The sequence below is a fragment of the Aythya marila genome (genome assembly GCF_965140915.1).
Source record: "Aythya marila genome assembly, chromosome: 17".
Lineage (NCBI taxonomy): Eukaryota > Metazoa > Chordata > Aves > Anseriformes > Anatidae > Aythya > Aythya marila.
The window spans coordinates 2,834,114-2,857,406 of NC_139058.1; the positions used below are offsets into that span (position 1 = coordinate 2,834,114).

The 23,293-nt window shown below is 44.1% G+C and overlaps 1 protein-coding gene across 15 annotated transcripts in view; it reads left to right on the top strand.

The window, feature by feature from the left end:
• The window catches only part of KDM2B (lysine demethylase 2B), a 101,144-nt gene that overhangs the window by 26,971 nt on the left and 50,880 nt on the right, over nt 1-23,293 (top strand). For 10 of the 15 annotated variants that reach the window (XM_082773841.1, XM_082773851.1, XM_082773848.1 and 7 more), the window contains 4 exons: nt 3,829-3,922; nt 4,811-4,964; nt 15,973-16,088; nt 22,443-22,569. In XM_082773841.1, the coding sequence (XP_082629967.1) occupies nt 3,829-3,922; nt 4,811-4,964; nt 15,973-16,088; nt 22,443-22,569 (491 nt within the window). Of the gene's footprint in view, nt 1-403; nt 468-2,755; nt 2,783-2,811; nt 3,051-3,289; nt 3,400-3,828; nt 3,923-4,810; nt 4,965-15,972; nt 16,089-22,442; nt 22,570-23,293 lie in introns of those variants that run through there. The other 5 variants (XM_082773843.1, XM_082773846.1, XM_082773845.1 and 2 more) reach the window with 5 other exon arrangements.

Below are 23,293 nucleotides of genomic sequence, written 5' to 3' on the forward strand. Positions count from 1 at the left end.
GGAGGCCGAGCGGGGGCCCTGTGGGGCTGGGGGCGTTGCAGGCCGGCCAGCAGCGGTGTCTCCCGGGTGACAATGGTTTCTTTTGTCTGGCGGCGTAATTTGTGGCTTTCGGTTACAGGGCCCCTGTGTGGGAGCGCTGCTGCTGCTGCTCGTGGTGGGGGGGGGTCAGGCCCGTTAGGAGCGGGGCCTGCTCCTTCTCCCCCGCTTTGGCACTTGCAGCTGGCTCATGGGTGTGCGGTATTCGGTTTCAGGCTTAGGGATTTCAACCAGCCGGCGCTGCTCCTGGGAGGAAGGAAGAGTGAGCTATACTTTTCTCATTGGCCCGAACAAAAAACAGAAGCCTCTGCTGGGGTTTGGGAGTGGTTTATGGGCTGAGCTCAGTGGCAGGGGAGCCCTCGCAATGCCAGAGGGAATAGAGCCGTATGGTGCGCTGTGCCTCTTGCGAGAGACAAGGAGCTCAGCTCAGGGTAATGCTGCCTCCGCGTGTGCTCACGCGTCTCCCCCGAGTTCATGTGCATGTGCCTTGCGCCTTTGCATTTCCCTGCCTGCGCGTGTGCCTGCGCCTGTGCGCGTCCGCATCCCGGCGTGTCTGCTGCTGTCTTTGTTTCTCTGTTTGCTTGCGGGTTCGGAGCTCTGCGTGGCGAGTGCATTGTGGGTTTGCCTGGGAGTGCGGTGGCCGCGCTCGCTCCCGGAGCGCTGCCTCTGCCTTGTTCCTGCGTGCCCAGCTGCTCCCCGTGTTTGCTCAGCGGTTTGTCCTCGCTTGCAGCATCCCCCCTCAGCTCTTTCGGGGGGTCTCTGTGGTTGTTCTTCCCTGCGAACTCGCAGGTTACTCCATGTTCCTTCGCACCGTTTCGCTAACTAACAAATCCTCCCAGGTTTTGGGGGGAAAGCTCCCTTTTCCCTCGCACCATAGATCCTTCCTCCAAAATAACAGGACGTTAACCTGAACGATTCCAGGCTGGTGGAGAGCATAAAACAAACTCTTCAGTGGGGAAGGGAACCTCCCCCTCCACCCCCCAAGAGATTACAAGCAGCTGCATATTTTAAAACCTGAACTGATGCTATGCAGGGAGATAAAAGTGGAGCGTGCAGGGGCTGGATGTGGTGGCCGTTGCGAGGAAAATTAAAGTTGGGGCATCCTTTTGCATCGCCTGTGCTTTCAGGGTGTACATCTGGCAAGCTGCTCTGCCCGAGTGCTGCCTCGGGCTGTGCTCCTCTCACCCATGTTACCTGCTCCGGCCCAGGGCGCTGAAGCTGTGACCTGGAGGCGCTCAGCGGGATGTAGTTTCCAGATTTCTTTCAACATGGATGCTGTGTGATGGCTCTTTTTTTTTTTTTTTTTCTTTCTTTTTTCTTTTCTTTCCTTTTTTTTTTTTTTTTTTTTTTTTCCTTTTTGGGCGGGCGTGTGTGAGGGGGAAAACCTGAAAAGTTGAGCCGTTCCCCGAATTAGCAGCTGTTAAGCGACGAGAAACCGCTCGCTGAGGTTAGAGCGGAGCGGTGTAAGATTAGCCGTGGCGTGGAGCTGCGCGGGGCCCATGTGACTGCGGTGTACATTGGAAGAGGAAGCTGTAGAGGTCAATGCAAAGGCATTGTGCCAGGCTCTGGCAACGAGGGACGTTGCTGGATGGCGGAAGATCGCTTTTCAGGCTCCTCAGCCCTTCGTTAGCTTCTTGAGGCTGGACAAAAGCAGCCCTGTTCGATGAACAGCAGAAATTAAACGTGGAATGGCTCGTTTGCGGATGGAAAGGAAAACTGTTTGCTTTCCAAATGCTTTGTAGGTTTTTGTTAACCACCATGTGTGGCTCTTACACTGAGCCCACCTTTATTGGGGTGGAAATTGCACTTAGAGGAGTTTCAAGAAAATAACAACAACAAAAAGTTGCGTGTTCACCGTTCTCTCTGCCATGGTGTTTTCTCAGAAAACTAATTTTTAAACGCTTTGATTTGATGGTAGGATAAATCCCACTATTTTCTCTTTGAGTACAAACAGATCAACAGCTTCAGCTTCCTTTTATTGGCTGTTGAGGACTAAAATCAGGCTGGTGCAAGGCCATTTTCGCCTTTTAGAACGCCTCGTGTCAGCGGGCAATTGTAGGTAGGTAGCCCAGGCTTAGAAAATTGTTGTTAATGTGATGGATTTTACATCTGACCTTTTGCAAACTGGCAATAATTGATTCCATCAGGATTTTAATTTTTACTGAAAAACAGTGGTTCTCAGCGCTGCCCGCAGACTGCGAATTTCCATGTTGTTTTTTGTTTTATTAGCAATTATTCAATCTGTGACTTTTTGCAGCTTGGCTCGAAGAAAGGCAACTTCCTTTCCGGGCTCCTTTTATTGTTTTTAATTTCTGTCTGACTTGTAATCAACAACATCTTGGTAGAGGAAAAAAACATAAAAGGAGAAATAAATAATAAAAAAAAAAAATGTATTTGGGAGGGAAGGACTCATATTTTGAAATGGAGCATATTGAGAGTCTAGACAGCTTCTTGGCTGGCTGTGATTTTTGAAGCATCTGAAATACCCCAGGGGCGGAAAAAGCTCTCTTCCTGCTCCTGCAGGAGGACGGATTCCAGAGCGGGCGAGGGGCGAGCGGCGTAATTGCGCCAGGAGAGGCTTTAATTGCGAGACGGAGGCGCAGGACCTTTCGAAGCCCGCAAATCGACCGTCTTCATGACAGCATTGCGCACGGGTCCGTCAGCTGGGCTCGGGATGTGGTTGCTTAGCAGCGGGCTCTTATGTGCCCACCGCCGCGCTGATTTGCCAGCCTCCCGCAGACACATGGTAAGGTCCTTTCCAGCCTATCATCTAGAGGGACTTCTGCACGCCGCCTGCATACTGCCGAGATTCTCCCTACCTGACTGTGATGAGAAAAAGACACAGTTAAACGAAACCTGTTTTCTTTCTCCTTTTTATTTTTTTCCTCCAACTCCCCTTCTGGTACTGTTTCCGTAACCAAAAAAAAGAAAAACAAAAACCAACAACCTAATAATAATAACAATAATAATAAAAAAAAAAAGCCATGAAACGGAGACCGGAACAAGGAAAAGAGGTTAGTGGGTTAAGTGGTGTGTGTTTCCTGCGTTTGCAAAGGTGCCTATAGTGAGAAGGGCGGCTGTGTTTCGGCCATTAGTTACAGATGGTGGCTGGAGGCTTGAGATTCGTGCAGCGAGATGAGCGCTCGTGTGTATCTTGCCAGTGATGTCGACTTTAAACCGCTCTGAAAACCTGAATCAAGACGGCATAAAAAAATAGAGGATTTGATAATACCCAGCACTGCTGCCAGCTGGTTCCTTTATGCCTTTTGATGCAGAAATGCCTAGAAATGTGAACAAAAAGGAGTTAATCTGCCAAATGAGGTTTCTGTCCCCAGGTCCTTGCGGAAATGGCATTAGTGGCAAGTAGGTAATTAAACGTGTGGGAGGATTTATAAGCAAATTAGATTTTTCAAAACTTTGCTCTTTGAAGCTATTTGTGTACAACTTTTGCTGAAGGTTGTGTCTCAGTGCGAAGGAGAGCATTAAAGAGATCACCCCAGGGATAGGCAGTGGCATCAGAAATATTTCTGCACAACATAACTTTTATTATTTTTCCATTCCTTAACTCTGAAAGCTTTCTTTCTAGTTGTATGAGCAGCAGACTCAAACTTCAAGATGCACGTTTTTCAGCAGAAACCTAATTATAGTTACTTTGAGACAAAAAAAGCACTGTACTATAAATGCAAAAACTTGAGTGGATGGAAACAGTATCACACATGTTACCTCTGCAAATTAAGGCATGAAAAATACTGTTTCAGACTGATTCATTTTTGTCCTTTGCTCTGTTTTCAGGTACTGTTTGATGAGTGTGAAAGGATGCTTCACTGATTTTCATATTGATTTTGGTGGCACTTCAGTGTGGTATCACGTTTTCCGTGGGGGGAAGGTAGGTGAACCTTGTCTGAAATTTATTGTTAATCCTCTGTGCCTGTTGTGGAGGGATGGGGTTGCTTTATTTCATTTTTCACTTTTTTTTTTTTTTTTTTTGGCTAGTCAGTTAGCAGTCTATTTCATTTACCTTTGTTGATGTACATGGAGTGTGCTGAACTAGAAGGACACCATTCACCTTTATGAAACAAGCAAGTGCTTTATTTGAAATATCTAATGTGTTATTCCTTGGTGGTTTTATGCTTGTTATTGCTGCATGGTTTAGAAGCGTCTTGCAGTGAGTACATGGCTGTGTGTACCCTTGTTGGGTCAGAGTGCCCTCATAAGTCTCCTTCTGTAGCTAGAGCTTTTCAGTTTCCTATTAGAGATTCTGTGTTCCTTTAGTGTGCACACCCAGCCTGAAATATTGCAGAATACAGAAATGATAGAATATACAGTGTGTGTGGCTACGTTCACATCTTTGCTATTTTAGGTTGCTTTTTCCTCATTCTAGTGTAGACAGCATATGGTGGGCAGTGAAGTAAATACAGCAGATTGAACATCTTTGTGGTACAGGCACTGGTCATCTGCATCCAGTGAAGTTGTGCTATGCCAACACATTTTTCTGAACTGAATGTAAACTGTGCAGGCAGCTTTTGAATAAGATGCTTCACGGAAGAGAGATGACAACTGACAGTTACCTTGACGTTTCCAGCCCCTGTACTAATTGCTGCTGCTGTCTGCTCTGGATTTCTGTGTACAGTACCTGGAAATCACGTGTTTTATGCAGAAAGCAGGCTGGGTGCTATGCATTCCTTCCTCTAACACACGATAAACTCCTCGGAATTTTTCAGTTGCGTGTTTTTGTTGATTGTTGGTAATAGTTAAATCGTTGCTTTATTTTTAGATCTTCTGGCTGATTCCGCCTACTCTGCAGAATCTAGAACTTTATGAAGAATGGGTGCTCTCAGGAAAGCAAAGTGATATCTTTCTGGGAGACAGGGTGGAAAGATGCCAAAGAATTGAGCTGAAACAAGGCTATACGTTCTTCATTCCTTCAGGTATCGTTTGTTAACTGGTTTTGGAATCACTGGAATTGTGCTTGACTAAAGTTGTCTGTAAAACAATTCTTCACATCTGAACCCCATGCTGACCTCTGTATTTCCTGGGCAAAGGAAAGGCAAGGAGCTGAATGCGCTTGATTTCCGAGCAATTGTCCCATTCAGACTGAGGAAGTGTATGCAGTGATCACTTGGGCTGTGCTAGGGAAAAGGAGAGAGGACTTGGGTCCCTGGGGCTGTCAGTCCACCTCTTCTCATCGGGGTCTTTTGTTACTGTTATTTGTCTTATTGGACAGGTACTTTTCTGTTTTTCTTATTCTGAGATAAAACCAGTGTTAAATGTATTCAGTGACCAGAGATGTCAAGCCTCTGGCACTCTTCTGGCAAGTTTCACCTGCGGTTCAGGAACCTACTTCTTTGCCTCTGTCTGTGGTCTGAGGTGGACTGAGTCCTTGATGGAGCCTTGTGGTGAAACAACTTTTATTTTATTGTTGTAACTCTTCAAGACTTCTGTCTGATGGAGGTTGTGCTGAGTCCAGGCATCTTCCAGGAGCTCAGACGTGCTTTGTTTGTACACTGCTGCCCACCTCAGTGGCTGCATTGCATGATTCAGCCTCTTCTTGCAAAGCAACCAAATAGTTGCTGCTTTGAAGGCTGGTGGCTTTAGGCCTTTATTCTGCTGCCTAAAATGGATTAAGGATGGTGCAATCTGTAACGCTCTTCATTTCCAATGATATCAGGCTTTGCTCTCTTTGAGTATTACGGGACTGCAAGTTTCTTTATAATGGTATAATACATTGCTTCTGTCTAGCGGATTTTCCCAGGGAAAAAAATATGGATAGCCTTTTTACGTGACAGAAGGACTGGTTGGTAGTTCTTCAGCTTCTAGAATTACTCTGTGGGGATAAGATTATTGTATATATTTTTTAAATTTTGGAGACAGATAGAATGCAGGTCACGAGAAGACACTGATAATGTTCCTGCTAACTAAGGAGCATTATTAGCATCAACCAAAGGCCACAAATTTGCATGTTTGGTAAGCATTTGGCAAGAATCTGCCTGGGATGTGACAGGCAGAATGACTTGGAGGGTGTAGGAGTTAATCCATTAAAGGAATTAGGTCTTCCCTTGAAGCAGGTCAGAATGTGCTGTTACTGTTTGAACTAGGTGTTTGAGTGTGCCTGTGCTGTTTGCTTAGATCCCGTTACTGCATCTTTGTATTTATCTTCGTTCCCTTGTGAGCAGCCTCCTACGAATAAGACTTTCTGTCTGTTAGTTCAGTCATGCTCAGCAGTTGGAACCCAGCAAGTTGTGGGAGCCTGAACGGGACACAACTGTAACATGGTGGCTGGAGCGAAGTGGTTCCAACTGTGTTTTTTGACTGTAGTTTCTGTTTTCCTAGGAAAGCCCAAAGAACAGAAATGCCAATACCTCAGCCATTTTAGGCTCCGTGCCACGTTTGAAAGGCATACATGAATAATTTCTCCTTAAGCACCTCATGGATTCCACGGTTTTGTTCTGGTGTATTTTGTCAGAAACCTTTTCCACAAATCTCTTACTTATGTGAAAGGATAATATTTCCCCGTTTGTTTTAAGAGCGTGGAAATGCCTAGTTAAAAGCTGTTCCAGGTCAGCAAATTGAGCATAGCCTTGTAAAACAGGTCAGTTCCTGTGACCTCTTCCCTCTGGTTTGTGAGAGTATCGCACTAGTTAATGTTTGAATGTGTTTTGTATGCACTCAGTAACCGCTGGTAGTGCTCAGCTTCTGGTGATGGGTGCCTGTAAAAGCAGCGTGTCCCCCACTTCCAGCTGAGCCTGATAACCTCTGAACCAGCCTCAACTCGGCCGCAAGGCAAATACCTCCTAATGACAGGTCCGGCCTCAGAAAGTGTGTGGAGTGATTCAGCTAGTGCTCAGTTGGACTGCGAATGGAGAACGTGTCGGTGACGGGCCTTTTTGCATCAAATCTCCCGCTGTGCCCTCATTTTCAAGTCCTTTTTGGGGGTGGTCCTAGCGATGCTATTATATCATCACAGGGTAAAGGATGAAGTCGGTAGAGAAGACTGTAACAAGACACATGGGGGAGTAAGATCATGGGCTGGTGGGAGATGGAAGGTTTCTTTGAGAATCTAGGATCAGCAGTAGATCCAGTAAATCCCTGAAACTACAAAGCACTTGCACAAGAATGGGAGTTATTCTTACAGAAGGCATAATTATAGTGCTCACCAGGGCCTCAGGGTATTTCCCTCTGCATCACCGCCTTCATCTTTTCAGGATTAAGTTTAAACCAGTTAATTTCTACCTGTGCTTCTAACCCTGGAAAGCACCAAAAGGCACAAATCACAGCTGTGGTATCAAGGAGAAAATGAGCCAGGTATTATCAGCGTAGTGAGTCGTCCTGGGTCAAAGTGCATCTGGCAGTGCTTTAGGAGTCCTTCCTAAGTATGGGGTGGAGGAAGTGAGCTGAGATTCAGAGGGATGCTGTATCCAGTGCCCTGTGTAGGACCCAAGCTGCACTCCTCATGGCCCCATAGGACTTCTCCAAGCAAGTGGTGCACTGTTACCAGCTCTCACTTCCCACTTTACCAGTTCCCACTGGTGAGTTAAGGATGATAAACTGGTAAAGTCTGCAGTAAAGTGATAATTTAACTAGGAACCCAGCCTTTTCCATTAGTACAATCTAAACCGATGTCAGAATTTAATTGTCAGTTGTCACCCCTTCATGACTTGTTGGGGTTTATGGCTCAAGGTGTGAGAGCAGCTGAAGGCTCAAGAGGGGGGAGGAAGCTACAGTAACTACTTGAGACAGCGAATGATTTTAATTTTTTTTTCCTGTAGAAATCCAGTTGTTTATCTCCAGGAGGGGAGATGTCTTTGTGCATAAGGACAAGATACTAGTGAAGAATGCTGTGGCCCTTGGGTGTTGGCACTGTGTGTGTTTATCAGAAACAATTTAACCTTTCATATGGTTGTGTGTTAACGTGGGTGAAATTTGATCGAGGTAACACATCTCGCTGTGATGTAGCGGACGCTGCATACCAGACCTACCTGCCAGACAGAAGGGAAGCTCTTTGTAGAGCGAATTTTTCTCTTTTCCTGTGTAAGCTGTGAGGGTCTTGAAGAGGAAACCATAATCTCTGTGTGCAGCTATTGTCTCAGCAGGGACACAACATTTTATCAATCACAATCAAATCTAGAGCTTGTCCAGCATTGTTTGTGCTGTTAGCGTTCTTCTGTACAGTGTTGTGTGTGTTCAATGGGGGTTTGCACTGAGGACGTGCAGAGTGGGAGCATTTGGAGTCCATTGTGGTGTTGGTTATGGAGAAAATGTTCAGGTGTTTGGCATCACTGTGGCAGGGATGGACTGAGCAGTGTCCCTCCAGACTTCTTCCACTCAGGATTTCTGTAGGCTCTTGTCTCCGGCTTGCATGCAGCCACTTCTTCAATTACCTCCTGATTGCTCCCCTGCAGCCTGCTTGCAATGTACTGCTCACTAAGTCAATGAAAATGTGCTACCTGGTTTTTGACTATCTTTAGTGCCCGTCTTTTTGCTTTGAGTGTAAATATTTTTCTCGTTTTACATCACTGCATAACTTCACTGGAACCTGTTCTCTCTCCCCTTCGTGCCCTTCACCTGCCACTCCATTCTTCATGCTCTGTAAACCATCTCAACCATCTCTCACTTTTATCCTTGTGCTTCTTTTATATATATATATTTTTTCCCCGAACGGTTGCTTTATGCATGGAATTCCCTTCCCATCTTGGTTCTCTGAACATCACATTCATTCCTCTTGTGTACTTCTAAACTTCACTGTTGCTTCCTAAAGCTAAGCTCAAAATTAAGCATACACAAAATGAAAAATTGATCCTTTTTTCAATCCAGGTGCTCTTTTGAGTCTTCTAGTCTTGCTGACTGTGTTGTTTTGATTGTAAGTGCTGGGGGTCTGACAGGGATATTGTCCCTCTCCTCCTTCCCTGTTGTCCTCTACAAACAAGATCTTGCAGTAGCTGGGAATATGCTAAGCTTGTTTGCTTTTTTCTCAATTTCCTCTGATACTTCTCTTCCAAAAAAGTGACCTTTTCTTGTGTGTGTGTGTGTTTATGCTTGGTGTAGGCGCTTGTACCTGAAATTCAAGAGTGTTTGCGCATGCAAAATCAGGGCCTGTGAAAGCAGGCCAGCTTGTAGTCTCTTGAGGGAAATCTGTCTTGCAGTGTTTGTCTCTGTTGCTAATATTGTGAAGTAAGTGTGTAATTGTGCCTGGAAAAGGTGAACTCAGCTGGTTTTGGGTTGTTACCAACACTGCTGTCAGCTTGACCATGGGTAAGCTTGCTTTGGGTGTCTTTTACTGCAGGCTTTCCAAATCTGCAGCATTAATGTGAGTACAGGGAGGGATGTGATATAGTGTGAGTGAACTGGTAGTTGGGAGAGCTGTCTCTGGGGGGAATCGTCAAGTAGCCAGGCCATTCTGAGTGCTTTGGCTGTTCTTTAAATCTCACAGGAGCAGTTCAAGTAATAGGCCAATATGGTCCATAAAGAAATGCACAGAAGCCACCATGCATTTTTGATTTCCAAGACTCGACCGATGTACTGCCACTAGATCTTGTAGGCAACTTTTGAGCTTTTAAGCTTTTAGGCTTTCCTGTGATCAAAATCCAGGTGAGGTCACTTGCTGTCAGCTGGGCACGGTGTTCCTTTCTGCCTCCTCTCCAAACTTCTCCCTAGTGTTGCTGCACACTTAGGAGAGCTGTGTCTCACCCTGCAGTTAGCTGCTCCCCACCAAGTAAGCAGTTTTTGTTTTATTTTGTATGTTCTTTACTATAACACGCTGTGGGGCCTTGTGCGTGGAAAGATGCTGTTATAATCTCTCAATTTCTTGAGAGATGAAAAATGAGCCACGGTCTAACCAAATATTCTCATTGTTCTGTGATGGTTATTGTGGTAACATTAGAGTGCTCCAAAGTTCTGGTTCTCAGTCAAATACAGAAATAATGACTTCTCTTGGATGAACGCTTTTTGGGGGAAGGAAAGTAGCTGGAAAGTGTTAGACTGTGCTAGACTCTATGCTGTGGTTAGCAAGCACTCAGAGCGTTTCAAATACTGTATCTGTGGTTATCAATAAGATTCTGCCTGTTACGAGCGTGTGGTCCTAGGTCACCTCCGCCGTGCCAGTCAGTATTTGATGAATTATTGTGTAATGGGGCCAGAAGGTAGCACAGAGGCTTTCTATCAAGGAGAATGACAGGCTATTAAAATCTGACTGGTAAATTTTTTTGCAGGGAGTCGTGCTAGGGCTGCATAGCTGCCTGGCTATTTTCGGTTGCTGTTCACTTTTTCCATTTCAGGAGCTTCCACTGACATTAATGGAAGCTCCGTGCCTGGAACCTTTAGGGACCAAGCGATGGAGATCAGCGGAGAGCATCAGAGAGAGTTTTTGCCTCAAGTGGCTACTTTCAGATGGAAGGTGACAGCATAATGTTGGATTTTAGTTCTGTTCCTCTGCAGTGCTCTACCTGATTCTTATCAAATTATGTAAGATTGAGAATTGCTGGATTACTTGTATTACTGGGGACAAAAATCATTAATTTTTTACTCTAAAAATGTAAGGATGATGTTTCCTTGATATACTTGGTTATGGGTACTACTGTGACCCAATCATTATTCTTTTGAGGTCTGAGAAATTATATCTGGTTTCTTGGCATCCTTCCCCGTAAGGACATGTCTTTTGTCACTTTTGATTATTATTTTTTAAAATTTGTTTACATATTTTTTGCTTTTCCAGACAAAGTTGCTGTAGAATCACAGGAAAATATGTATGTATGTATATCACAGAGCAAAATACCTGTTCAGTTACTACTGGAAATGGATGCACCATGGTTTTGGCTTGGTGTTTGTGGTCCGTTTGCTCTGTAGCTTTCTTGATAAATTCATGTTCTGCTTTATTATTCTCGGAAGGACGATTCCATTCTTGAAGATATAGCAGGAATTTACAGGGCCCTGAAATCTTCTAACAAGTTTGTAATGTTTAATAATACTTGTTTTATAAAATTCAGAAGATAATGAGATAGTATCTTTCTTTTAACTCTTAAGAAAAGCTTTTTTTACTGTTAATTTTACCTCCTTGATTTGCTAGAGATGATAACATCTAAATATTCGTGTGTACCTTAGTAGCAGTGGAATAATTTCTAACTGTAAACCAGCTGAGGGCATTTCTGAGTCTCCTGAATAAGATTCCTGCCCAATGCTGGTTTTACTTCATAAGCTAGGGGTGTTTTGGGAAGGAAGAAATGCTCATTAATCATCAAGAGCTGCAACAAGAAAGATCACAGTGGCTGGTTCCACGTTCAGTTGCTCGTTAGCCTCTTTCTTAGACAACGGGTGCTGGTTCAGCGGCGTCTGCTGCAGTTGGGGTTCGGCCTCACCAAACAGGGATCAAATGGAACTGGTATCAACAGGCTGGTTTGAAACCAGTCACCTCTGAGGAAGGTTTCTCTTTATTGACTCATCCCTGAGGCCACACAGTAGGTGTCACATCTGTGCAATCTAGCAGTAGCTTTAGATAATGTTCAGCAGGTGCTGCTTTTTTTTGTGTCTTTCAACCAAAAATTAACAATATCTTATTCCTCTGACTTTAGCATTTTTTTCCTGCCCTTAAACCCTTTCTTCTGATAACGCTCCAGTGCTTTTTTAGCGCTAAGGATGAAATTAAATTTGTGGTATTGTATTCTGTGTTGCATTCCTTTTCCTTTTTTTTTTTTTTTCTTTTTTTCTTTTTTGAGAGAGAGGAACAGAGACAGAGAGAGGTTTCTGGGTTTGGGAATGCTGCCAAGGGGAGAGATGTTATCTCCTGTCTCGCGCTAACCCATGGAACATGCAGGGTTGTGCAGCAGTACCTGAGTTGATGTAGACAGTAGAAAGCAGCTGCGGAGGAGAGAATTGATGACTCCCTTCAGAGGTGTCTCTGCTGGAGGCTGCGTGGAAAAAATTTTGCTGTGAGAGCTGAAAGATGCAGACACAGGTGAGCAGATGTGACCATAGACATGGTGATGTGACCATATACATGTCAACAGACCTGTCAGTCCGTCCAGCAAAATACCGGCGTAGCTGAAGTCAGACATGCAGGGTGTGTTGATGTGGATGATATCAAAGCAGTCCCCTTGGCCTTCATTGTTGTCTTAGGGATTACACACACCTCTGGAGGTCTCTCTTCCTCTTTACAAGCCTCCATAATTGGGAAGCTTCCAACGTGGGTGTATTTGTTAGCAAGTGGTCACAGTGAGCGTTCATCCTCCTCACAGTTTATTTCTGAGTCGTGCTTGCATCGAAGCTGTGGAAATTAATGGCATGTGCCATCCAAGTTTATCTGCTCTCAGAGCTCGTTTTCACAATATACAATGCTCATGGGAAGTGTTTCCTGCTCGTCTCTTTCCTCCTACTTCTGGTACTGGTGTCTTCAGTTTGTCTCTGTACACAGACTTGTTAATATTAGAACAGGAGATTTTCTTTTCCCTTGTAGCTTCTGTGCCAATCTTTCTGGTTTTTCCTACCTTGTCACTTCTCTCTCTTTTTTTTTTTGTCTAATCTTGCACATAGTGTCCCGCGTCCCTGGAACACACCTCTTTGTGTTCATTTCTTTGCAGTCTCAATATTCAGTGTTCCTCAGGCGAGCTGAGACTATTTTGGGACGCAGTGTGACTGAAGAATGCTCAGCAGCCGGGTGGCCAAGATCTGTGTTGCCAGCAGGTGACTCCTCTGTCAGGCCTGCATCCTCTCACTGGTAGAGGGGCTGTGGGCTGGATCCTCCCTCTGGGAGCAAATGAACTGCTGGAGATGTTAGGGTGTCCCTGGGGCTTGGCTGTGTCCCTAGCTCCATGCTTCCACATTGTTTCTCCACGAAGGGACAGTACCCACGGCATTGTCCTTTCTCATCCCTGAGAGCCACGCGTGGAAATTGTCTTACTCTCTGCTTTAGGTAGGAGTGGGGAACTTGACTTCCAAGGGCTTTACGGTAAAAGGCTGTCTATGTGTTGCTTGGTCACTGGTTTATTTTAACTTTTTTTTCCTGGTGGCTTTTTGGTGGATTTCAGTGCTTTATTATTGAGAACTATATTGTAAAAAATACTGAGAACTGTGTCATAAAAACAAAACAGTATTTTCAGTCTAGTTACTAGAGATACGTGTGTCTTGAAGGTCCTAATGCTTAGTTCATAAGTCAGGAGTTTGCATCTGTCAGTTGAAGGTACTAATTGTTTGTTAAATGAGTAGCTACCTGGTTTGGAAACATAAGTAGGAAATTCAGTGTATGATCTGCAGAACCAGAGGTTTTCTCACATATTTTAGTGAAGACTTTAGTTTGCACCTCTTCCATCTTTTCTGTAAGGACAACATTGAAACTACATTTATGCTCATTAAGCTTTCTGTTGAGTTTTTGTCAGGTCTGGGACACTTGTTTTTGCTTTTTTTGAGCATTGGCTACAGGCATTTATTGGTCTTTTCTAGCTTCTCTCAATTATATTGGGACTGCTACTAAGGAAGTCTAGAGGCTGTTAACGGTGACATTTAATGGGGACAGAGTTGAGAGGTCAGAGAAGGTGTGATGAGACTGAAACCCAAAGAGCAAAGAAAAAAATGAAATTGATTGCACTCCAGTGTGAAATTTTCACTGAGGAAATAAAATTTGTAGGAAGAGGCTGCTGTGGGGTTATATTAAAAACAGACACTTGAAGAACAATAGCACTGATGGTGTTTCATTTTATTTCTTCTTAAAATGAAGGATTTTACCTTTCTACCTTTCCTACGTGTCTAGAGAGCTCAGTTACTCTTCTTACTTGAGCTGTGAGTCTCTGGTAACAGGTTGTATTTAGAATGATGTTGATGATTCCATTAAAATACCTCGTTGCATCTGTCAGTCTGTGTTTACATTGAGTGATTTATGCTGGGAGGTGTGTGGTGTAAACAAGTGGCGAGGGCTCCTCAGTGTCCTGCTGCTAGCTGGCTGCTTGTGGCCTGTCTTCTGCCACCGCTCAGCCCTGTGGCCATGGATAAGTCGTTGCACTTGTTGGAGCTTCAGCTTGTTCACCCCTGGAACTGGCAATGAAGCTGAATTATCACACAAATTGACCCTGAGTTGTACCACCTATCCAATAAATCAGCTTTGGGGACCCAGCAACCCCTAAACTGCAGAAGTCTTTGATACCTCGTGGAAGCAGTAGCCCCAAATTCCTTCACCTTGCATCTTTTTTCCTTCCCAAAGACTAGGATCGGGAGTATCATTTATTTTGCAGTAGTTTGTTCTTAGTACAGGCTGATTGATGTATTTCATGTGAGGTGATGAACTGCTCTAACTGTGAAGTGTTTTCATGTTATTGACATGCATGGTTGCTGTACTACCCTTACAGGGAAAAAAAAATCCTTTCTAGTTGGTCGTTCTTGATTTGGAAGTAATAAACGTGCTGGATGATAGTAAGTGGCTTGTAGCTGAAATTACACTAACAGGAGCAGGAAAGATGCAATACCTAGAGCTGTCAGCACCACGAGCCACCTGCGTTTTTCTCTGCATCCCATTTACCACGTGGAGTCAGAGTTGTGAACTGACGGAGCACTGGGACAGGCTGCCCAGAGGGGTTCTGGAGGCTCCATCCTTGGAGATACTCCAAAGCTGCCTGGACATGGTCCTGGGCACACAGCTCTCGGTGGCCTGGCTCACACGGGGGGCTTGGAGCAGGTGACCCCCAGAGGTCTCAGCCAACCTCAACCTTTCTGTGATGTTAACATTCAGGAAAAAATGTATCCAGAGTGATGTTTCCAGGGAAAAAATTCTCATGTTGATTTCTTTTCCTTCCTGACTCTCCTACTAATACGCCCTTAAATGAAAGCTGCAGTTCTGCCATCTGCTGGGGCTCGGGGACTTCTCAGGTGTGCCTCTGCAGGCCTTCAGGGTCTAGGGATTGCTGCAAAAGGCTCCCGTGGCTGCTTGCTGGAAAGCCCTTTAGGCAGAGCAGCATTTTCCTGCTCCCTCAATGATCTTGAAGTGAAGGAAAGCCACCAGAGCTTTAATGGAAAGTGCTGCCCAGTTAGGAGAAAATTGACTGTCCCTGATGTTGCTTTTATCTGCTGGTTTATAAACTGTAATACTTTTCATTAAAAATCAGGAAAAAAAAAGCCTCAGGTCTCCACGGGGCCCAGATCATTAGCAGGATCAATCCTTTCACCACAGAGATCAGAGGCTCCAGTCTTGCATAGCCAGGCCTTTGGCTGCTGGCACACCAAGCAAACAATGCAGAAGCGGACGAGCTGTGTGTGGCTGCCTGAATTGCTACATCTGGATTTGTTATGGCAGAAAGTTCTTCCCTCACTTTGGAGCCCGTGAAATGAATTCAGGCCCTTCCAGGATAGGGTCAGAACAGTCAGCTCAGGTACTAGAAATGTTAAGTCCTTTAACTTGGGGCTGGCAGTGAGGAAGATTTCCAATTGCTGCTTCAGGAAGTTGATAATAGAACATAAAACTTTCACCCCTGAAGGAGGGCTGGCAATAACCTGAAATTGTTGACACCTGGAGACGTGTGCGCCAGAGCTGGCATGGCAGAAGTTTGATGTGACTCAGTCCAGTTGCGCAGCCCGAGCCCACCAGCACCACCAACATGATTTGCAGCCCTAGTGGAGGTGCCAGGAGATCATCTGAGCGCCAAGTGTACTGAGCAGGCTGAGTTTGCTTCTTAGTCATGGATGTGGTTGAGTCACAAGCTTGCGTGTTCTCAGTAAACACTGAAACCGTTCTGTGGATAAATAGAAGAACTCAACACACAGAGGGTTGTGAGACTGTGCATCATAAGATGCCTTCTGCTATTATTAGTCTTAGAGTGGCTATGAGCATACTATTTAACCTTTCGCTACTTAACTTCTCTTCCCCCCTCAGAACGGGGTTTATGGGGTTGTTAAAATGTGATTGTAAATTGCTCTGTGATGCTACATAGTGCGAGGCATTCTCAGTTCTTTGCTTTCCCTCTCTAGGGTGGATACATGCGGTTTATACTCCAGTAGATTCTCTGGTGTTTGGTGGAAATATCCTGCATAGCTTTAATGTTCCCATGCAGCTTCGCATCTATGAAATTGAGGACAGAACAAGGGTAAGGATACTTGATTCTCTTCTTAACTCTGTGACCGTGGTCTGCCCGTTTCTCTCTCTCCCCCGCTTTTCCTTTCTGAGAAACAAGAACTGATGGGATCTCCATGCCAGAATTGTTGGGAGGCAAACATGAAATAATGAGACTTTCAAATGTTGGTGATTTTTAGTGATGTTTACTCATCTGTTTTTCCCTACTTCCAACAGCCATGCCCATTCTGTATCTTTTGTCTGCCTGCTAACCTTTATAAACAAACTCCCTCGTGCACACAAGCATATTGACCTCTACAGGGCAGTTCCTTTGTACCAGTACACTCCTGCTAACCTCCTGGAATGGATACCAGGGCTGGAGAATAATGGGACAAGGATGGTTTTACTGTCCGCAGCTGAACTGAGAAAGCTGTGGAGGAGTTTACTATGAAACATCATCTTCTGTGCTTCTCAGGATTTTCTTCTGCAATGACTCCATAGAATGCAAAAATTTCATGGGGCTAACAAGAGTCTGGGCAGGGGCATTAGTCTGAATGGGGATGTTCACCTGGCTGCAGCAGAGCATTACATCTGGAGGAGGTTTCTGTGCAGCCTCATGAGGAGTGAAAATTATGCCCTTGATTAATAAGCTTGACACCTAGCTGTCATATGCTTTGCAGTTCCATGAAGCAGCAGCATCTGAAGGAAGTGCCAGTCTTTTACTAGGCTATTAAATAAACCGTGTAAGGCAATCACAGCATTTTGATGTAAATACGGACCAGTATGTGTACAAATTTAGATGGGGCTTTTTGTGGCTGGCTATTTTGGAGGCGCTGCACTGTGACAGTGCTGGTAGACTGCAAGCACAGGTGCCAGGTCAAGCGTTTGTGGAGATTTGGGCTGGCAAAACACACAGCGGGAAGCTGTGATGCTTCTTCACTAAAAAATCTTAAAATGGTGTGTGTTGAACGTCAGCTCATTGTGTTCACCTCTACAAGAGGGCACAGAGCTGGCTCCAAGTGGGCTTTTGCCCCAAATCCCTTTGCTTGCAGTGACAGTGCGTTAGTCCGAGACAAATACGTGTTGTTTCGAAAGGCATCTCTGGCTCAGTGAGAGGAAGGGTGTCCTCCCCTCAAGCCTCTCTCTGCCAGTGTTGTGTCGGGAACAGAGTGCTCCCGTGCTTCGCAGGGGTACGGGGCCTGTTAGTCTCCACACTGCAAAGCGGTGGTGGGAGAGATTGGTTTCCTGCCGTGATTGTAATGAAGAGAAGGAATCTTAAGTAGAAGAATGAATTCCTGGTGGAAGGCAGATGAAGGCAGAAGCTGAAATTCGGAAGAATTAGAACAGAGGGACTGCAGCAGAGGGCAGAAGTAGAGGGAAAGGCCATAAAGGCCAGAGTAGAGCTCAGCCTGGCTTTGAATAGGTGTTCCCAAGGCAAGAATGTGAAATATCTTAAAAATAAATAAGTAAATAAAGAGTATAAGGACTGGACCAGGAAAAAGTTGGGATGGCAGAAGCAGGAAGGGACTCACCAGCTTCTTTTGCAGAGTGAAAGGCGATGGGATGAGCTGTAGGAGTCCTTCAGAAAAAGGACTGGCGGCCAGAGTTGAACTGTGGCTAAGTTCAATAGAGGAGCTCAGCACAGGAAGGTTTTTAGAGTGGCTGTAAGTAAGAACCAGCAATACACACTGGATACGTGCTGCAGCTGCTCAAAGGAGAGGCGTGTTGTTGCCATGAAGGGTGCTAGCACAGCTAACTGGAATGGAAAAGACAATTTATTTATTTCCAGTGATGTCTGGAAGGGAAATGCTCTTTTTCCTGATATAAGGAGAGCTGGCATCTTGTTCCCACAGGACCTGAGCAACCCAAAGCCACGCACATTTTATTAGAATTGCAACTGCTCAGCAGTGCTTCTTCATGTCAGGTCCTTCTGCTTGGGAAACTGGGGGCAGCTTTGATCTCCTGAGCTTTTATACCAGGCGGCCCCGTTAGTTTTTTGGTAACTTTCAGGATCTTACTGGGCAGCTACAGTGAAGTGTCTTTGAAAAGTCACTACTACCGTGATCCTGTGGGAAGGTTCTGTGGGTGTGATGTCTGCCTCTTCAAAAATGTCCTGTCACCATCTTTTGGAAAGGGGTTCTGTAACATTTGGAAATCCCAAATCAGACCGTTACTCTTGTTGGGTTTGATTTATTTTTCTTCAAAGTATCTGCAGTTCTTTATAATTTGCCCTCCAAGAAATACTTGAGTGCTTTAAAAGAGACTAATGAAAGCCAACAACCCAGAACTTCCACAACTTTACAGTAAGTTTCAGCACTTGTATGTTGCTGTGCCAGCGCTGTGTCTTGCCCAACCCCAGGCCTTTGTTCACAAACTTGTGCTTGTGGGCAGCTGTATAATAACAATGCTGTGTGAACAGCCAAAGACTAGCAAGAAGTTCAAGACAGAAAATAGAAGACTTGCAACTAAAGCATGCAGAAGTTTGATGAGAAAGAGGCAGAAAAATCAATACTGTTATTTAGAAATAATAACGCACGAAACAACTAAAAATATCACGCAGGAATCTTGAAGGGGCAAATGTTTTCAAAATAGAATTCCAGTGTGTACTACTTTATTTGCTTTGCCAACCAAATTTTGTAATTTCTTTGTTCAAATAATTTTATTCATACAGGAGCTAGAATAGCAGACTCAGTACAGTATGTAGTTCACACAAATTTGGCGGTGTGAACATACTGCAAATGAGTTTCTCATCAGTATTGATCTTTCCATTGTGTATAGCACAGAAGTAAATTACACGATGTGATTGACGAAGTAATTTGCCACGCTCAAATCAAAGTGTAATACAGGTGTGTTTCCCTTCTTCATTTTGCAGAGAGCAATTTTATGGAGGTTTCGCTGTGTTTAAAGCTGCTATATAATGCTTAATCATCTTTGATTGCTGATATTCAAAGTCATTTTTATGCTAGGTGTAGTTGTTATTGTCTTAGCAGCTAAGACAAGAATAAATACATGGTTGAAACGGTAATGCTGATTTACAGCCTGATAAAATTGCCTAGTTTATATACTTGTCATGCTTATTCTAGCTTAATTTCTCAAATCCCTAGGAGACTTTTTAAGAGGGTTATAGCCATTTAAAAATAGTTTTAAGGAGTAATAAAAAACATGTCTATTGTTGGAAACAGCTCCTAATGTGCAATTGAGGTAAACAAATATTCTCCAGCCTTACAGTTTGTAGAGACTCTCATTTTGCAGTCTGGCTTTCCTAGAGGCCAATTAACAGCTAGTCAAATAGGCCAAGCTGTTTAGCTCTCTGCTAGACCAGCTTGAATAACCGCAAAGCAGGCTGCCATGCAGAGATTCATCATCTTGGCACAGGGGTGTTACAGCTCGGTATTACTGAAGAGGAAGAATGTGTCAAACTCACTCCCAACTCGTCTAAATTTAACGGCGTTAAAAGACTGGAACATGGATGGGGACAGGAGCACTCAAAATACATCTGGAAGGTGGTCACTCACAGATGACGGTGTTTGCTACTGATGTGGTTTTTTGGAACTTTGGATAATATCTAAAGTGGATAGATGGATTATTTTGTAAATAATCGAATGTTGTTTTTCAAGATTCTGATTAGAGTGATTAAACACAAGTAGAGTTTGTACTTGTAACAAAATCTTAATGGGTATTGTGGAAGAGAAATGATTTTGTAGGGAAACTTTGTGCCTTACTTCCTACGTTTTTTTTTGTTGTTGTTTTTGGAGGGAGGTACAGGTCTCTAAAAGTATTTCACTTTGAAATAGATCATACTCCAGAGAGGATTTTTCTCACTGTACAGGAATAATTTTAAAAAATTATTCTGTGGATTGTAAATTATTAATCATAGAAGTTAGAGCTGGAAATGCTGGTTAGATGTAGTCTATTTCCCTGCTGGTAGGGGGTTTAGTCCTCTGGCAGAGTCTGTATCAGGTAGGACACTTTTAAATGATCACCTAACTTCCCCCCAAATAAGAGTTCGTTTGACCGTGACTGTACAATGGAAAAATTACAGACTTGTATGTAACACAGCTCACACCCATCAATTAAGAAACGTTCAAGGCTATCGTAAATAATGTTCCCTGTGCTTCTTCATAAGGCAAATTTTAAAAGATTTTAAAGCTCTGTTGGACTTACTCTAATGGCGAAGGCCACGGCAGGTCTCTGCACAGCACCTCGTGTTGGATGTGGTAGCTCTTAGTTCAGAAGGCTTGCAAAGGCAGAGCCTTCCCAGGCAAACAGTGAATTACAGAGGCATGGAGGGATTTGCTGTGGGTTGGAACATTGATAGTGAGGCAATTAGGAACTCAAATTGAATATTAAAGATTGATATACATAATGGGAGCACTGCATGCATTACTGCCTTGTCTTTCACATTGAATTAACATTGGTAACAACTAAATTTGGTGAAGCTCAGAATCTGTCAACAAATGTTGAGCAATGATGTCTTTAATATTCCCAGGCATGTGGCTGAAAACCTTTTGAAGGCAAGGCTGAGGGGTGGAAGGCGGCTTCCTGTTTGTAAGTCAATTCTTTGCAAATTTTGTTTCCTGCAGTGCTCTCTTGGAAAAATTTGAGTTCCTTTATTAGCATATATTTTAGCATGGCTAATTTCCCCTGTGTTCCGTAATAGTGATACGTGACTCGAGCTCTTCTTTATGACAAATAACAAAACCAAAGGAAAGAAATTCTCGACTGCAAAAAGGCCCTGGGGTTAAATGTTCTCACATTTAGGGGGATTCTGGTTGGTTGGTTGGTTATTTTTTCCATTTTTTTTTTTCCTTTGGTGTCTGTTCTTTATAACAAACATCAGGGAAACATATGAAAAGTTGCAGCATTGCTGGATGCATGACCCATCGCACCACACAGTTCAGATTTGCCAGCTCCACTTGTGGAGGATTTAAGAAATCTTAACTTTGGGGAATTGCCATGGAATATCGAAGTCCTACACTGTGATACATTTAGTGGGATGACGCAGTGTGTTCTCCCTTAATTACATGTTGTTTCACTGCTGAAAGTGCTTGTGCTCCCTGTGGGAGCAGAGGCAGGTTCTTTGCCCATGTTGGGGACAGTTTTTGAGCCTTCTTGTGTCTTTGGCGTGGCCGAGTGGATGCTGGTGTCACCAGGCAGATGTGCAGACTGGGCCTGCTCTGCAGAGCTGGATCTGAGTTTCCAGGTGTTGCAGTAGTGGGTCTCTTTAGACCTCACAGCTTTTTGGGTGATGTGTGGTGGGGTGGTGGTTTTTGTTTTCAATCAGTTAAGATAATGGTCCTTCTAGTGCAGTCCAGCTTTTCATTAAACGTGGGTGGACACCTCTTAGCTAGGGGAGCAGTTAAAATCCATAAAATGCCTTAAAGCGATTCTTAAATACCAGCACAATGCATGCATGCAAACCTGCAAAATGCAATTTCTGTGTCACCAAGAGAAAAAGAAGCGTACAGAGCAAGTACAAGTGCAGGCAAGATGCATGGCATCCGTTTCTAACAAATCACAACCAATATTTCTATGTTCTTGCATTTGGGGACCTTCCTAGGTTGTTCCTTGGTACAGTGACCTCCCATGGATAGAAAACTATTGGGGAAGACGAGGAAACCCACTTCGTTTTCTTCTGAATCTGAAATGATCTCACAAATGCATACCATTACAGATTAAGATTTTTGTGTACAAACAGGTCTGGGATGAAAGAAAAAATGCGCAGCTCGACAGTCTTTTGTCAAAATCCCGCTTTCAGTTTTGTTTGTAGCAAAAGTTAGCTCCCTACCAAAATGCGAGGTGTAAACCACAAAAGGGATTTTTGCTTTTAATGTGTATACTAATCATCAAGAATTTGTGTTTGTTCGTTTGTTTAATCAAATTGTTGGGAAGGTGGTAATTGGAAAAAGATGTATTTCCTGCTTGAGTCATTTTAGGTAGTGCTGCCATTTTGATTTAAAAAAAATGATGATAATATAATCATGTGCTAGTGCTTTGGAAATGAAATAAACCACTTCTGTTTTAACTTGGATTTTAGTGACTAACATCTGTATGTGACCACCCTATGTTTACACAGAAGGTAAAGAATGCCGTGGGGGCCATCCATCAGTTTCATGATTTCACAAGAACACAAACCCTTTCCTCTCCCGCCACCCCAAGAGGATACAAATTAGTGAACCAAGAAATGATGCTATCATGGCAGGCAGGCAGGCGGCCTCCTCGCTTTGTATGCTGAAGGCATCCGTCTCACGCGGCTCCCCCCGCCCTCCCCTCCCCCTGCTGCATACTGTGTGTGCTCGTGCTAACACGATGAGAATGATGGCTGGCCCTTGTGCTGCAAACTTCTCCTCCCTTCCCCGTGGACTGACGGTCTCAACCTTGCTTTCAGGTGCACGCCAAATTCCGTTATCCTTTCTACTATGAAATGTGCTGGTATGTTCTGGAGAGATACGTGTCCTGTGTGACCCAGCGCTGCCACCTCAGCAAAGAGTACCAGAGAGAATCAATGTTAATTGGTGAGTGAGCCTGGTGTTAATTGGTGAGTGAGCCCGGTGTTAATTGGTGAGCGAGTCCTCCGAGCGCGTGTTCAGAAACGATGCTAGCACCTTAGGCTTTGGTTGCTTTGGTTTCTGCAGAGATATTAAATTGCACTGGAGAATTGTGGAAATTCTGGTGAACTGTTTCTTTATTTTGAGGTGGGGAGGTTTTGGCTCTGAAGCATTTTCATGAAGTACCAACTTACTTTGAATGATATTTATTGAGCATTCCTTAGCAAGTGGATCCTAGAAAAAACAATTTTTGGATGCATCTCTTTCTTGGTTTCAGTACTGTTTGTGTTAAGGTGATGTGCCAAACAGTTGAGGATTTACTGCTGTGTTTGGCACAGTACCTTAGTAGCCAGAAATGTGTGCGTTGCAAATGTGCTCTGGTAGGATGGATATTTAGTCCTTTTATAGCGTGTCTCCTCCACAGAACGCTCCACAGTCACTATACCTGGCTTCTTTCTCTTCTCCTTTTTTAAATCTTGACTTCAATTCTGTCTGTTTGGTGACTGACTTCTGCTTCAAGAGAATACCAAAACCAAGAAAACACCTACACAAATCTACATGATCTATAACCTCAGTGCAGGGAGGTCAAGAAACCTTTAAAACAGCTGAAAATGGACCAGAGCAGAGATGGATGGACGTGCCTGCAGCGGGAAGGCATTGCTTGGTGCTGCTGTGAGCTTTACATCAGTGT